Source organism: Leuciscus leuciscus (genome assembly GCF_965113295.1).
Source record: "Leuciscus leuciscus genome assembly, chromosome: 10".
NCBI classification, from domain to species: Eukaryota; Metazoa; Chordata; class Actinopteri; order Cypriniformes; family Leuciscidae; genus Leuciscus; species Leuciscus leuciscus.
This window is the reverse complement of record NC_138734.1, coordinates 10,193,838-10,211,998: the sequence shown is the minus strand read 5'-3', so window position 1 is coordinate 10,211,998 and position 18,161 is coordinate 10,193,838. Positions and strand designations below refer to the sequence as shown.

Below are 18,161 nucleotides of genomic sequence, written 5' to 3'. Positions count from 1 at the left end.
TTACTTGGCAAAATCACGATTTAGAATTATTTATAGATATTACATATAATGAGAATATTCTTGTTGTGAGGCAACAGTATTTAATTTCATATGTCCATTATACAAACTGCATATGGGTTAGTTATTGTTTTTAGGTGAGACAGGATGAGTCTTTCAAACTCATTAACTGGGGTCAGAGAAAAGAGCCTATTTAGTATATATTAATGACTTTTATATATGCACAAAAGTTTTGGGACACCTGACCATTACACCAACTGTAACATCACATTCTAAATACATAGACATTAATATAGAGTTAGCATGGCCGTGAGAACTATGGGGTGCTGAGGGTGCTGCAGCATCCCTTGCTGACAGCTGTTTCACTACATTGGAATGACAAGACTTACAATAAAGTTTTGTTTTTCAACATGTTTTTCATTTTATTTTCCACCTTTATTCATAAAATTACTCTAAAGATTATTTATTTTGTATATATTGTCGAATAGGTTTTTATGACTTTGAGAAATTAATATTGGCTATTTCAAAAGTTTGCATGGAGTGACTTCACTGGTTGAAGACCAGCATGTCTCAGAACTTATTTGACTCTTATGCATGTTCACGCAGACGTCGCTGAAAAACTAAATATAGAGGTCTTGATTGAAGTATTCATCGGCATTAGGGGCCGTTCACACAGAACGCGTTTTTCCTTTCCAATGTGCTACTTTTCCATTGTTTTTCTATGCAAATGCGCTATGGGAGTTAGTCCCCCTTTGCAGCTATAATAGCTTCCACTCTTCTGGGAAGGCTTTCCACAAGATTTTAGAGTGCTTCTGTGGGAATTTTTGCCCAATTATCCAATAGAGCATTTGTGAGGTCAGGAATTGATGTTGGATTCCAGTTCATCCCAAAGGTGTTTGATGGGGTTGAAGTCAGGGCTCTGTAAAGGCCAGTCAAGTTCTTCCACACCAAACTCATTCAAAAATGTTGTAGCTAAGTTTGTTGTTATGGGAAGACGGAGGTTGGAACCGGCAAACATTCAAAGACTTTAATAACAAATAAATAAACAAATACAAAATGAAAGTAAAGGCATGAGGCACATGTAATAATGTTTTATTATATGTGCCTTTATCCACCTTATTCCTGACGACCTTACTGCGTTTTGAATTATGGGTGGCACTTCCGGTTTGGGGAACTTCCATTCAAAAAGACTGAAATGAATCATTTCAAATCATAAGGTTGCCCTACAAATAAAGCTTATCCGTCAGTTTGACTCAATGAGCTATCAGTTTTCTTTCATGTTTTATTAAAGAATAACATGAGAATTACATAACACATGGTATTTTAACGTGACATGTTATAATAAGAATATCTATGGCAAGAGCTCTTTTCAGTCACTGCATTCTTTTCCTCATGATTATTTCCTTTTTCCTTTTGCATTCCGCTGTAATATTATGAAAAAGGTCAACATATACTGCATATTTGTCGTCTGTTCTCCTGATTTAATTTACGATATATGCCATTATAATTCACTGGAATGCACGAATAATCTCTCTTTTTTTCTCCCCAAATCCTCACGTCTCTTTCCAGGTTTGTTTTCACAGGTAGGCTACATACAATTTATTATCTGTCAAAATTAATGAACTTTGAAATAGTATCACGCATATATATATATATATATATATATATATATATATATTTATTTTTTATTTTTATTAAGGCAATGTATGTTATATAATACAGATTACCACAGTGATATTTAACCGTCTGATTTTGCTGTGGAAAGATTCACGCTTTTGGGGTTATTCATGGTCTGTTGAAATTACCTTGTTTATGCTTTTACACTTTAAATGTCCTTTTAATGTTCAATGGTGGAAGGGTGAGTAGAATAATGTAATGTCTTTTTACACAGTTTAAAAATATATATTATTGCGTCCATAGCTAGTCTTTCACTGATTGTTTACATTTCAACTTAAGTTACACCCATTATTCGCGCAAAGCGTCATGGGGCGTAGGAATAATGTGGATATAATCTGCCTTATAATATAAACAGCAAATAAAATAGTCCAGGCCTGGTCCTCTCTCGATCTTCACTGTCGTCGCTTTTCCTTTTCTGCTTCCGCTCCTCCGTGACCGTGAGAGATGCGAGACCGGTGCGTCGCGCAGGTGTCGCTCATCAGTAATCACGCCACCGCCACAAGCACTCGTCCTGCTCGCCACACATGTCTTTATGGACTTTGTTTTGTGCACTGGTGTACAGTCATGCTGGAATAGAAAAGGGCCTTCTCCAAACTGTTTCCACAAAGTATAGCATTAAGATTTCCCTTCACTGAAGTAAGGGGCCCAACCCCTGAAAAATAGCCCCATAATTATCACTTCTCCACCAAAGTTTACAGTTGGCACAATGCAGTCAATGTTCTCCTGGCATCCGCCAAACCTAAACTCGCCCATCAAACTGCCAAACAGAGAAGTGTGATTCGGAGTTCCACAGAACACGTTTCCACTGCTCCAGAGTCCAGTGGCGACATGCTTTACACCACTCCATCCAGCACTTGGTATTGCATGCAGCTGGTCAGCTATGGTAACCCATTCCGTGAAGCTCCCGCCGCACAGTTTTTGTCCTGATGTTGATGCCAGTGGAAGTTTGGAACTCTTCAGCTATGGAATCAGCAGAGCGTTGGTGACTCTTATGCACCATGCACCTCAGCACTCGGTGACTCCGCTCTGTGACTTTGTGTGGTCGTCGACTTTGTGGGAATCGTGGCTGAGTTGCTTCTGTTCCTAAACGTTCCCACTTTCCAATAACACCATGTACAGTTAATAATAATAATGATAATAATAATTCATTACATTTATATAGCACTTTTCTCGGGACTCAAAGCACTTTACATGGAAGAGGGGAATCTCCTCAACCACCACCAATGTGCAGCATCCACCTGGATGATGCGACGGCAGCCATATTGTGCCAGAATGCCCACCACACACCAGCTTACTGGTGGAGAGGAGACAGAGTGAGGGCTGTGCAAAAATATTGCGACTTGCAAAACAGAGATCGTTTCAAAGCAGCTTTACAATGATAACAGGAAAATAATGCAACAACGTTTGTTAAAGCTTACTGCAGCCCTAGAAGAAAATAGTGTCATTGTCCATATTAAGTTCGTTCAGTACTTGATTCATTTAGGTTGTAAAAATCATTAGTTATTAATTCAGTTTATTTATACAGCAGCTCTGGAGAAAACAGTGATGTCATCGATCAGTTCAGTTCTCATACAATGGTCTCAATGCAGGCAGATCAATGATATTGTTGAATATTAAGCATATACAGACTATTTCAGTTGAATGTTTACTTAATGCGCTTCATTTTTTATTTACAACATACTAGTTCAGTTTTATAAATTGTGGCATCTACAAGTGTGGCATCTAAGTGTTCAGTAGCATGATATGCACTTCATACATTTCAGTGTGTACTGTTAAGTGACACTGCAATGCAAATAGCTTTGCTAATAAATTGGAATGGAAGTTATTATTTTTCTGCTAACAATTTATAGTTATCAATATAATGTGATACACATACCAGAATACCTCAGGTGATACACTGCAAGTTGTATTTTCACCTCTATTATTTTTTACATTTTTGTTTAAAAAAGAATGATCGCAATATATCGCAATATGTATCGTATCACAATATATTGTGATATATCGTATCGTTACACATGTATTGTATTGTATCATGAGCCCCTTGCCAATTTGTGACCAGAGTCAGGACCTCGGTTTAACGTTTCATCCGAAGGACCATGGAATATCTATCAGGGATGAAATTTCACAAACGGACTTATTGCAAAGGTGGCATTCTATCACAGTACCACACTTGAATTCACTACAGTATGTAACCCAGAGAGCAACATAGTTGAATCCACATGTACCAGTTGTTGCTGTCTGGGAATATATGCTTAACTTGACATTTAGGTCAGGACAATTTAGTTATTGCATATGTACATTTAAAAAGATAGACATTTATGTTAAAAATTTATAAAAAAAACACATTTACCTTGCTGGACTGAACAAAGAAAATGTACCGGAGAAGATTTCTTTGTCAAAGAAGACGGAGCCTCAGAGCCATACCTACTTACATAATCAACACGGACCAACGGTAATTCTAAGGTGTTTACCAGCGGGAGAAACTTTTCCAGAAAATTCACTTTGGAGTGCTGTTTTGAACTCCCAAAATGAACTCCAAATGAGTTCTGTTTTGGCCTGATTTTGTTCGAATTCTGACGTCACACCGGTTTGATCTTCGATTTCGCTTTAAGTATTATCAGGGCTTTTTGTTTGTGTGTTTTTGAGTGAGATTGATTGTAAATCAAGGAGGTACCCAAGGATGCATGGGTGTCTTTTCTTTGCACTTTCACACTGCTGACCCCCCTTGCCACTCAGTGCTTTTTCAAAAACCAGACGATGACACCGTTTACAGCCCTTTGTTGTTGTTTTTCCCGTCACTCCTTCTTTTTTTTTGTTGATCCCTCTCTCTTGCTCTCTCTGGAGAGACTTTGGTACTGGAGATTAGAGAAGGGTGCTGCCTAGCAACTAGAATCAAAATGGAAGAGCCCTCCGTGTCTAAACGCCTGACCTAGATAACACAGCGCCTGTGATCACATTTTGTGACAACCTCTGATGAAAGGCCTCGACGAGCGCCCGTCACTTTGTCACCCCGACAAACCCTTGCCATCACTATGTGCTCACGTCACTTTGAAGAGAGGAGGAGGAAAAAGTTACCTCGGATCAATCGAACACAGTCACTACTGACTCTGTACTCCTGAGGGCAACATGTAAAATGTGGAGAAGTCGACAAACAATATCTCATGCTGATATTAAAATGAAGCTGGCTGTTAAATTCTAAAATAGAACAAGCGTTCTTTTCAGGGTCTAGGAGAAGTGAAGACGTAAAGATGAGTACTTGAGTATGCTGCAAATCTCTTGACAACCACTGGCATCTCTTCTACGGCATGATGAAACAGACTGGAAATTTGCACTAAGCTTTATGTTCTGTTTAATACCATTTTTCACAGTGACTAAGAAGGGGAAAGGCTGATTTTTTTAAGACCTAAATCTCTGATTTAGTGGGTTTCGCATGTCTGGAGATCATGGAAATCATGACCTATTAGCTTTCATATTTTCTTCTATTCCTTCCTTTGAATGACACAAACTATTTAGTATCATGGACTGTAAGACAAAAAATATGCTCAATGTCTATGCAATTACAGATGCGAATGCATAGCAAGTGCCCCTTTTTACATTCTTTACACATTCCTTAGTTACTGTGGAGGTAAGAAACCTCAGTACTCAAGGGGGCGATAGAGTTACCTCAAATGTCTGCACCATTAAATCAGAAGTGTTATTCAGTTCAGTAGCTATAAACATGTCAGCAGACCAGTTAATGCTAAACCTTTCACAACTTTTTCTTCTGTAATACGAATGAAACAAGATATTAAAGGAGAAAGGCAATGGGGACTTGATTTTATCCATTGCGAACAGATTCAATTGTAAAAAAGTGGCCGTTAACAGAATGGAAAAGTATGATTGGAGAGGAGGCGTTGAAAAAATAAGAAGGATTCATAGTTTGACATCATACCCTTATTGGAATGCCCACCTGGAGGGCAAAACAAGGCTGTCAACCACTGCCAGCTAGTAATTTTTGTACTAAGTACTAATGTAGTAAGACAGTGCAAGACCAAATTCAGTATACACATTATTGATGAGGCATATATGTACAGACAAGCAGAAATTAACGTAACATGAGTCAGTGCCATTGTTTTGTCTCAAGATGCACACCAGTAATGTTTTTTATAGGCACATTTATAAAAGCTACTTAAATGTCCTAATTGAACTAAGGCCTAATCCTAGCTTAATCTAAGACTTGTCTGTGAAACCAGGCCTAAGGCAATTTTAAAATCTTTGGCTGTTTTTACCTACATAGTAATTATTCTCTGGCCCATATCCGGCCCACACAACCACTTTTTGCTCGGCCCACATACACCAATGAATTATGTTGATCGGGGGACTCAGATCTGGATTAAAGACAATGGCCACATATGTGCCAAGTCTCAGCCAATTAATAATCTACAACCGGCCCTGAACTGTTCCAGAACAAGTTTTAATATTGGTACGGATTCACGGCCTTAAGTAAACCATATCAACACCAGTCTTTACCAGAAACCTCAAAACTGAGCCACACCAGAGCCCAATATGCAATTGCCATCACACAGTCATAATATTTGCTATTGTTATATTGAATATTTCTCTTATTTGCTATTATTCGTGTTGTGTAATAATGGCAATCATGTATGTAAACATAATCATGGGAATTAAGTACAAAACTGAAACGCCATTAAAATCCACAAATCACCTGTTGAATAAAAAATAAATAAAACATTTGCCCTCTAGGTCTCTGTGCCAGTTACGTGACTGAATAAAATTAATTGGTGATGTAAGATAAAAAGGAAAGTCATTTCAGAGGAACAGCAAGTAATTCAATTTTGAAAGGTTATTTCTTTGGAATATGAATTGTGGTTGCTCTGGTTTCCCCCACAACCCAAAGACATGCGGTCAGGTGAATTTGGTGAGACTAAACTGTCAATAGGTTGCCTTTAGCTCAATAGGTATAGGTGCCTTTAGCCCAAGACACCAGCATCCCTGTGACCCTACATAGAACAAGCAGTTTAGAGTGGGCATAAGACAGAGAAAGTTTCCACAATAGCGCCCCTTGTGGCAATTAGTTGAGAACGTAACATATAGCCTACTTGTGTTTCATTATGAATTGTGTTCTGGCTTGGGCCTTTGGCGAATTTTGGAATGCATGGGGTCAAATCCAAGTGTGCCCATGCTAATACAGAATGCAGTGAAATCAAGCTGTGGCCAAGTTCAGGTTTAGTGTTTGCAGTGGCTTATTAAACCCATGTCAGTGTTACTCTGAGAGCAGAAGTTGGCTCAAGATGAGTTCAGAACTTAAAGGGTTAGTTCACCCAAAAATGAAAATTCTGTCAGTAATTACTCACCCTCATGTTGTTCCAACCCCGTAAGACCTTCGTTCATCTTCGGAACACAAATTTAGATAATTTTGATTAAATCTGAGTGCTGGATATCTCTTCCACAGGCTTCTAAGACACTATAACTTGCTGGCCCAGAAAATACATTAAAGACATTGTTAATATAGTCCAAGTGACTACAGTGGCTCAATCTTACGTTTATAAAGCGACAAGAATACTTTTTGTGCGAAAAAAAAACAAAAAACATAACGACTTTATTCCACTATTCATTTCCTTCTCTCTGGGCCTCGAGTTAGTTCACGCAGTGTTTTAGCGTAGCGCTTCTGTGTTGCACGTCACACACATGACCAGCGTCGGCCAATAGTGAGCCTACGTGTGACGTACAACACAGACGCGCTGCGCTGAAACACTGCGTGAACTAACTCGAGGCCCAGAGAGAAGGAAATGAATAGTGGAATAAAGTCGTTATTTAAAAAAAAAAATTTGCGCACAAAAAGTATTCTCGTCGCTTTATAAACGTAAGATTGAGCCACTGTAGTCACTTGGACTATATTAACGACTATATTAACATGAGGGTGAGTAATTACTGACAGAATTTTCATTTTTGGGTGAACTAACCCTTTAATATTTGATTACAAAACAGAAGCACTGGATACTTGAACAAGCACAAAGACAGAACCAATGAGGTCGATGGGTTATGGTCTGTAAAATTCAATGTGCTCCTGAAGTTTCTTATGTTTTTTTTTTTTTTAAACATATTTGGGGGTCTTTCGTTGACATAAACTCTGATGTTTTAGTATTTTGGAATCTGGGTAGACTTCATGTTATTCTGAGGATCTCAATGCTTGTTTAAAAAATATTTTTGGGGATATTTCGTGCATATTTTCTAAATCGTAAGGAGACCGCCCTTTTAAACCTGAACTTTGGCTGTTCCACCTTTGGCAGAAGGTTATGTTTTGTTTGAGTGTACATTGTGGTTTCTACTATGTACTGTAGATGTGCATGTGTGCGTGTGAAAGCACTGGCGATGATAGGCTACACAAAACCTGCAATGCAATCTGTGTTTCTATCATATCTATTCATTCTATTCAGTTTGTGTAAAGTCAGCGTGAGACACAAATCACAACCCATTTTACTTATTTCATTTTACATATTTTTAAATTAAATCAGCCAATACACACCAGAATGGAGGAAGGTTTTTGGATTTGGTTCTTAGTATTTTTGTCTTGTTTTCCAGTACAAAATATCTAAACATTCTTAACTCTTTTCCCGCCAGCAGTTTTTAAAACGGTTGCCAGCATCCGCCAGCATTTTTGATCATTTTCACAAAAATTTCATGACACCCAGAATAGTTTGTTATGAATATCTGATCATGCAATAGTATATCAAAAGAAAGAACAGACCCTCTGCTTAAAAAATTTAAAATAAATAAAATGTTTTATTCCAGCTTCATGCATTCTTTCTTTTTTATCAACACTGGGCAAGTTTCATTAAAACATTTTGAGCAAAAAGCTGAGAAAATCACGTTTTTGTCAAAGACTAGACCTACATCTGGATCAGATTCGGACCATCGAGTCTAATGCTGGCACAGTCCTAAAGCTCGTTCTGAGTCAACATCTCATTCAGTAACATTAGGCATTTTTGATTTATATGCTGTTTAATGTTGATGATTGCGTTATTTTACATAGGCATATAGATGTATGAGATCGCTTGTTTTTGCATCTTCTTCACATGTGTTTTGATCAGGAGATTCAGCACTCTTTCGGAAGATGTCATAGCGCCCCCTATAACACCGTATAACAGTGAAAACACGGAAAGCCGAAAAATTCTGTGTTTGGCGGGGGAAAGGGTTAGGCTAAATCAAGATGCATTTATTTGAGAAGCAAAATGACGTAAGATATTAAGTTTTCTTTTCTGAAAATTTACCAAAATTAAGTGATCATGCTTAAAACGAGAGAAAACTAATGAATATGCCAATCGAGTCAGAAAAATAAACTTCAAATGTAAAACAAGATTATTTTTCTGACACCACAGACAGATTTTTTTGTTGTTGTATATATATATATATATATATATATATATATATATATATATATATATATATATATATTATTTATTAATTTTTTTGCAGTGAGTTGAAAATATCTGTGGCATCAGCCGAAAAGAAAATTGATTTCAGAAACGGAGAAATATCCTACTAAATGGATAAAAGATTTTGAAGACAAACATTTTTGTGTACTTGTTAGAAATTGCATTGATGAATCGTGCACAATATATATATAAAAAATGTGTAAATAGGGTCAGGTTTTTTATCCAATAAAATATATTTTAAGAAATGTCCCAGAAATGTTATTTCATTGTTCACCAGCTGGTTTTGTTACTAGCATTTTTTTAAATATCTTCTTTTATGTTCAGCAGAAGAAAATCAGTCATACAAGTTTGTCATGAGAGTGTGTATGATGATAAATCTGTCATTTCTGGGTAAACTATCAGTAAGTAAACCATCAGTAGCAGCAGGTGATGTGACAACTAATCATATTGTAAAGAAAACCTGAACACTACACACTCGCTGATGCTGTATACGCTTGCAGTGTGCAAGCAAAAAGAATCAGTTCTGGACTGAAATAGGTGCCAAAATATCTAATCACTGATTTTAGCTTACGGACATATAACTTCATTGCTATGTCGTAAATAAATACATTTGAACATCATAAGTGTCACACTATTACGCTTGCTAGTTTAGCTCCAACCTATATGCAAGTTACAACACTAGAGACATATCACTGTACATAAATGTTTCAATACGAACAGACATTGTATTTTAGGAACAATCATTTTTGGGGGGAGTAGCACTGATGAATTGTTTACAATAAGACCTGGATTGTGCATGAAGAAAGTTTCATGTTGACCTTGAGGGATGGTTCGGAGTAAAATCAACTCAGGGTCCGACTCCTTTGAACTATGACCTCGAGCCAAACACCCCCCAGAAGCCTTTTTTTCCCTTGGTCGAACATTATTCAAATGAGAGATATCAGCCGGATGGCTTAGTGCAGGTGCTAATGGATCCAAGGATGTATCTCGTAAATTACCCACTAATAATGCCCAGAAACCAAGCTTCTACAGTAGTACAAAAAGGTCATGTACTCATAAAAGGAGGCATTGGAAAGTTTTTAAGTACATCAGGAGTTTATTTAAATAACACTTGCCTGACGGCTCATGCTACTACTAACCCGGATGTCAACGTCACTTCAGTGGTTTGGGTAAAGCACGTAAAAGTCCAGGCAGAAAGCCAGTATATCCAACATTTTTTATTATAATTTTTTAACACAAATTAGTGTTAACTGATAATTGCTGAAAACTGGTTCTACCAACAAAATATTAGTGCATTCCTGGAACTGGGCGTCGTTACACTACATCCTTATGCATCGCTTTCTGCCAGGACTTTTCCCAAATCACGGAAGTGACCTCGACGACTGGGTTAGCGGTAGCATTAGCCATCAGGCAAGTGTTATTTAAATAAACTCCTGATATACTTACAAACTTTCCAATGCCTCATTTTATGAGTACAGAACCTATTTGTACTACTGTATAAGTTTGTTACCATTCTGGGCATTATTAGTGGGGTAATTTATGAGATACATCCTTGGATCCATTAGCGCCTGCACTAACCCATCCGGCTGATTTCTCTAAATAAGCTCTAACTTTAATAATGTTCGACCAAGGGAAAAAAAGGCTTCTGGGGGGGAGTGTTTGGCTCGAGGTCATGGTGCAAAGGACCCTAGGTTGATTTTACTCTGAACCATCCCTTTATCCCCTTTGTTTATATCCAGTTTGCTTATGCATGAGTTGAGTAGCGATTTCCCAACATTCCAATGTTTCGTTTACATGAATGTACTCATACTTGTTTGTATACGTTCATATTAGTAAAACAGGAGCATCAGTGCTGAGCGAGGCAGACTCGCTATGTGTGAACCCCTCTGCGAAGCGACTGGCGCATTTTCATGGAAAGCTTCTCTTTTAGGCCAGCAGGTTTTCAATGCGCTCATTTACACATCAAAACAGTGCAGAAAAGGGATAGTTCTCTGGAGGGCAGGGGAGGGTGGAGGGGGTGGATGAGTGTAATGAGGGCTTCTTTTATTCTCTTTGCTCTCCCTCTCTCTCTTTCTTCTTTCCTGAGGGGTGGGTGGATGGTTGTGGACTGATAAGCATGGCTTGGGTTCGGGTGGAGGTGGGTAAACACCTCATAAAGATCCTCTTTTAATCAAACACATGACCGGACAGGGTCTCTCACACTCCACTCAGCCGGACAGAAGAGAGTGTGGCTAACCGACCCGCGGTGGGCCTAAAAAGTGTCTGAACACTTTAACTCTTTAAAGGTGCATTAGATAATAAAATATATAAACAAATGAATTTTAGAGTGAACTATAGACCTTAGTCAGGTTAGACGCCATCCTGGATTTTACTCTGTGATAGACTTACAGTCTTTTCAGTGGAATGTGCTGTATAAACGTCCTAGATCACATGTAACCTTCTAAATTGTTTCTATTGAAAGGCATTTGGAAAGATGTTTTATGTAGGTCTTCTTTTTCATTCCTGTCAGAAAATAATATGGCACTACCCTGATTAATGTTTGTTTGATAGGCTTTAACATCATGAAAGCTTATTTAAGGTTTGTGAGAGAAGAAGTTATGGAAGGCAAGGAATAAAATAATAAAAATTCCGACATTATAACTCCGAATTGCAAGATATAAACTCGAGTTTCGCATTTTTTAAAAACTTTTTTTCCCTTACAATTGTGAGATATAAACTCGGAATTGTGAGAAAAAAAATCTGAATTGTGACATATAAACTTAAAATAAAAGGTATTTGTCTTACAAAGGTCTTTTTAATCTCACAATTCTGACAAAAAATGAGAAATGTCCTTTTTTATTTTTTATTCTGTGGCGGAAACAAGCTTCCGTTGGAAGTCAGTGAGAGGATGTGAGTGAATGCATGTTTTACTCCAGTGTTGACCTCACATTTGTGGTTGGGCAGGTGCATTTCAGATATAAGCCACTGGCCTGAGTCATTTTAATTGGTGCCTTTAGACACACGCATGCACACACACACACACACACACACACACACACACACACACACACACACACACACACACACACACACACACACACACACACACACACACACACACACACACACACACACACACACACACACACACACACACTCAAGCACACACACACACACACACACACACACACACACACACACACACACACACACACACACACACACACACACACACACACACACACACACACACACACACACACACACACACGATGCAGTTTACTGACATTGTGATGGAGGTAAAGCACTCCTCCAGAGAGGCAACCTGAGCTGAAAAATACCAAAACACTCTGTCATAAAACGCTAGCAGACCTCAGCGACCTGCTCTGAAACAGTGGTTGCTGAAAGGATGTGTGCACTTGCCAAAGCTCTCTCAGAGGAGCCGCTTTGTTGTGATGACGATGGGTAAATGACACATGCAGCTGTCAGTTTAAACAACAAAACAATGTGGCTTCTATAACTCATATAGACCTGTCAGCAACTGCCTGTAAAATATTGCAGCAGTCTCAGAAATTATTGTAGGGCTATATTTGCCACTTATAATTGATTGACAGGGACATTTTTTGGACAATTGAACAATTACTGAACAATTATTACTTGTGAAATCAAATCATCATTGCCATACGTAATGCACAAGATTAATTCTAGGGCTTGAATAGAACATTATACAATATTGCAATATTGTACATAATTTAGTTTTTAATATCTGAGGTAAATGTTTGGTCACATTTTTTGCCCCAAGCCCTGATAAATTGAACGTTTTTATTCAGATATTTTATAAGGTGGACGAAATTTCATATATATGGAAATGCTTAGACACTTTATATTTGCTTGACCAGCTGAACGGACCATGAACTTAATTTTAGTGTGCTTGGGAAACCTTGGTTGTAAGCAAACAAAGGACTCACTAAGCTCAGGGGGTAATATATTAAAAAAAATACATATGATGTGAAACCTTTCAATAACGGTGTTGAAAACAGTGAACAGCAACATTTAATTAAATATTTTACAAAAATAAAATAAAATTTGGGCTTCGCAGGGACTCAAATAAATCAATGTTTCTGTGAACAGTTTGAATTACATGAATTGTTAGAACAAATAGATTTGGTAATATTAATTATACTTCACAGTGTTACTTGGGAGAACGAAGGCGGTTTAGGGCCATGTCTAGATTGTTCAGTGAAACTATTTAAAAATTCATAATTTAGACACAACTGGATTTTTAGGACTTCCACTAAGTTTGCGCAAATAATGTCACGTAAAAACTAGATTGTAGTGTTTTATGAAACTACACCAGAACTTATTGAAAAGTATATTTATTTACTTTGACAGTATGTAGTATGTAACAGTACACCAGCACCACATTTTCCATTACAGTATATGGAAACACTTGAATATGTTACTATCCCTATGTGTCCACCAGTTTCAGACTATTCAACGATTATGAATGGAAGACCAAATAGACCATTCTTTTCAGGGATACTTAACATACACCCATGCTACAATATATATATTATTATAAAAATATATATGTAATATGTTTGCTCATAATGCATAGCCTGTTGGCTTGTAAGTTTTTAAGCCAATAAACACATTTGAAGAAAATGAGCTGAAACAAATATGCTATGGCATACAAATGAATCATCAAAATCCAGATCTGCAGTTACAAACGGGTAGAGGTAGGGTGAAGAAAGTACAATTCAAACAGCCATTGGAGCCCTACATGCTCCGGATCAAGCGTTGGAGAAAAGTGCCTTTATTTGCATGAGTGGCTCACATCAAAGAGTGGAGGGGGAAGAGAGAAGCGACACACAACAATAGGAGAATCTGGATGTGTTTGTGTGCATGTGCTGCTCCTCATTAATGAAATATAATTCCAGAACAACCTCTGCGTTTAAAGGTGATGATGTGAACGTTCGCATAGAGAAATCCAGGCTACTGTCTGTCACTCTGCTCAACGATTCCCTTTGAGGATGAAGGAGAGAAAACCACCAGGGATTTCTGTTCTGATAAACGCGCTCAAAGGAGAGCGTGCCCAAAGCGACTGCGTCTGTCATATGGAGGGGAATTAAAGAGAGAAAATAGAGCAAACAGCTGAAAGAAGGAGAAAAAAAAAAACATGGACTATAACGTGATTCATAAACAATGTGGTAAAAACAAAAATGAGGCCTTAGCTACAAGCTTAATCTTCACGATCCAAGCTTAGTCCCAACTCTGACCAATAGGCTCTTAAAAGTGACATAGATTTATTCGTGTCAGGGGCGTACAAAGCCATTGTTATTCGGGGGTAGCCCACTCTTTTGAAGGCTCCTGAAAGGGTCCCTCAAGGATCGATTTGCATTTGAACTGGGGCGACCTTTCAGATGCAAACCTAGCTTTCTTCATCAAAATATTTGCATTGCTTTGACGCATTTTCTTGTTACAGTCGATGTGAAAAGTCTCACCAAGGCGCTTCTCTTTAACTTCCACCTCTAAATAGATGCAAACACAGCCGTGCTTCACAAGTACTTGAATGAAATTGAAATAGTAGTGTCACTTTGTGTAGCAACACTAAAACAAAAGTACAAGTAAACACATTTAGGTTAGCAGTTAACTCTTGAAATGCCTACTTCAAAGAATAAACTTCAGTCAACTGTTGAAAATATATAACATTTTATTATCTTCTTCAAAAAGGCACTTTTAAACAAATGATCAATGCCATCTTGTGAGAAACCAAGACCAAGAAAAATTAAATATATTTATATATACAATAAATAATGTGTCCTGAAACATTTGAACAAGTAAATTAAACATATTAACAAGTCACTGAACAGCTTTCAAACGGGAACACTTTGCACTTCTCCATGCAAGAGCAATTGCAGATATTTAGAACTGATTAGGATGTGCGTATCTGTCTCATTTATTGCTACAGCAAGCGATAATAAAATTCTCCCTTTAAGAAAGTACTGTTAATCCATTGTTTAGCTGCAATGTTGGGCTTTAAGTTTGTTTAGTTCGCCGTAAAGCTTCACTGCACTGCATGTCTTATTCTCACAAAGTCCACAGTACAGGACATCACAGTCTCAGCGCTGTGCTCATACATGCGTGGGACAGTCCGAGTAGGGATCAGTCTTGGACATGTGCAGTATGACGGCAGGTGCTTTGTAGTGGTAGTGACTAGTGCTACAGCTCCCGCTGCACTGCTTCCTGCAAGTCCTGTCTGTAAACTTTCTGCTACACAGACCCTGCCAAGTCTGCAGCGTCTTGGAGCTCCAGACCCACACGCCACTGGTGATGCCCACCACCAGCGACATGAAGATCTTCAGCATGAACACGGCCACGGTGGGCACCGAAGATTCCAGAGAGCAGTCCTCGTTCCTCCGACCCGGGAATGTGGTGCACTTGCTTTGGAGCCCTCGGAATTTCCAGTAGTCCATGTTGAGCCGCTCATAGAAGTAGCAAATGATGACGCAGGTGGCAGGAACCGTGTACAGGATGGAGTAGATGCCGATTTTCACCATCAGCTTTTCCAGCTTTTCCGTGTTGGTGCCTTCGGTCTTCATCACCTTCCGGATGTGGAAAAGCGCCACGAAGCCGGTCAGGATGAAAGACGTCCCAATGATGAGATAACAGGACAGAGGCACGAGGACGAAGCCTGTTAGCGCCCCCACATCCATACTGCCCACATAGCACAGTCCAGTGAGCTCGTCGCCCGCCACTTTACGCATGGTGAGGATGACTATGGTCTTCAGGGCAGGTATGCCCCAAGCAGCCATGTGAAAGTAGCTGCTGTGCGACTCAATAGCCTCGTGACCCCATTTCTTACCAGCCGCCAGGAACCAAGTGAGAGTGAGGATGACCCACCAGATGGAGCTTGCCATGCCAAAATAGTAGAGGATGAGGAAGACTATGGTGCAACCTGTACTCTCCAGGCCTTCTTGGATGATGTACAACTCGCCATTCTCACGGTCACACGCGATGTTCTCTGCCCCGGCGACGGATCGAATGATAAAGGCGACTGAGTAAACGTTGTAGCACATGGAGAGGAAGATGATGGGCCGCTCTGGGTACTGGAAGCGATGTGGGTCAAGGAGGAAGGTTAGGACTGTGAAAGCTGTGGATATGAAGCACAGAGTAGACCAAACCGCCATCCAAATAAAAGCAAAGTCCTTATCCTGTCTGGACCAGAACACGTCCACAGCGGACGAGCAGCGTGGAGCGCACGTCTCGCTCTTTTCCACGTACTGGAACTTTTCCGGGTTTTCACAAACTCCCATGCCGCCCCCTGACCGTCCGTTCCCAGTGCCAGGCTGCCTGGGTCTGGACGGCACAGGCAACATGCCCTCTCCTTTCTTAGTCTCAGTTTTGGTGTCATTTTCCGGGGCTTCCATGCACAGAGCGTTGGGGTCATATCTGGTGGGCAGTTTAGAGCAGTCCAAAGAATCAGGCCAAGCATAATTAAACTTCTCCATGATGGGCGAGCACTTCTGACGTGCCTGTTCGCACATCGGACGACAGGCGTGGATGGATGTGGACACTTGATCAGTACACATAGGGGCATAAAGAGAGCAGAGAAAAAATCTCAAATGCACATCACAGCCATATTCCACCAGAGGGGCGAATTCATTCAGTTTAATCGCAGCTTCCCTCTGATTTTCGTGGTCCATAAAGTTGGGCATCCGGGTGAGGTTGTACCCGATGCCCTGGCACATAGGGATGGCGATAGGCTCGCATTTAGCTGGTCTTCCTCTCTCCGGGTCATAAGAGCCAATCTCTAAACTGTAGGCAGCAATAACCAGCTGACACCACAGAGAAATCACAATTTTTAAAGGTGAGCCTCCCATGCTGTATTTTCAGTCACCTTTTTTTGAATGAAATAAGTCAAGAAAAACTTTCCTGACATATACAGTCCCAAAAGAAGATTCTTTTTTTTTCTTTTTTCTTTTTGGAATTATGGGTGATTATGTAGCTCCATAGACATTGCTTATATGAATAGTGTTTCAATTAATATTTCATGTCATCCAAATAAAACGCTGAAAAATAGATATTCCTCTGAATTAAACTTCTCTGAAAAATCCTCTTTCAAAGTCTTCATATCATACAAAAAGGATGCTTAATGTCCAAGTTCGTATGTTATTTTGAAGAGCGCGCGTGCACAATCACTTAAAAAAAAACAACTAATATTTCACGTCAGTCATTACCGTTATTATTGGGACAAATAAGGGCATCAGGAGGAGCTCAACAAGAGAAACAACAAATCTGTCCGTGTCTTCGGTTATCTCCAAACTTCTGTGAAGCGTATAATCCGACTGCAGCTCCTCTCTGTTCTCCTCACATCTCTGTTGCTCACACTGAACTTTCGCTCTCCTCTCTGTGTCCCTTTAATACGGGGGCGGGGTATTCATGACGTACTCGACTGGTTCCGCCCACACACTTCTGAAAAGCCAATGACGCCGAGAATGTGCTCCACCTACTTACTACAGAATATATATTGCGTAAATCGTGGCTCCGCCCACCTACAACATAGAAGGCGCGCAGTAAAACACAAACGCTCAATCTGGAGATTTACCCTTGGAAAACATTTACCATGGCAATCGTAGTTCGAGCCAAAATACCATGTAATTTTTCCGACTGCAAATTAAAACAATGAATTAAATAGGATTTCATTCAAACAATGTAGGCATTTCCGAATTTCTTTCTTTTTACCTTTCTTTCTTTTTTATTATTATTAACAGTGGCTATACAGCGGTTAGCCTACTTTTAGTAGGAACAATGTGTAAATATATTTTAGTGGAAAACACCATTATGAATTTTTGAAAGCTTCCATGTAAATTGTCTAATGCAATGGGATTGTTTGTTTTCAAGACTAAAAATGTTCTTTTACATTCCTTACATTATATTTAAATAGCTAATGTAAATCCTTGCAAATGAGATTTCAACCACAGAAAAAGTAGAATCATAAACAGCCGAAGCTGATATAAAATGTCTCCCTGTGGCACTGATATTATGGCCTAATAAAGCAATGGCAACAGT

At 39.1% G+C, this 18,161-nt stretch overlaps 1 protein-coding gene across 1 annotated transcript; it reads right to left on the bottom strand.

Annotated features, from left to right (window-relative positions):
- Positions 1-14,784: 14,784 nt before the first annotated feature.
- Positions 14,785-17,491, bottom strand: fzd9b (frizzled class receptor 9b). The gene has a single exon (XM_082181565.1). It carries the CDS (start codon positions 16,970-16,972, stop codon positions 15,224-15,226), a length of 1,749 nt encoding a protein of 582 aa, XP_082037691.1. The 5' UTR covers positions 16,973-17,491; the 3' UTR covers positions 14,785-15,223.
- Between the last annotated feature and the right edge of the window lie 670 nt (positions 17,492-18,161).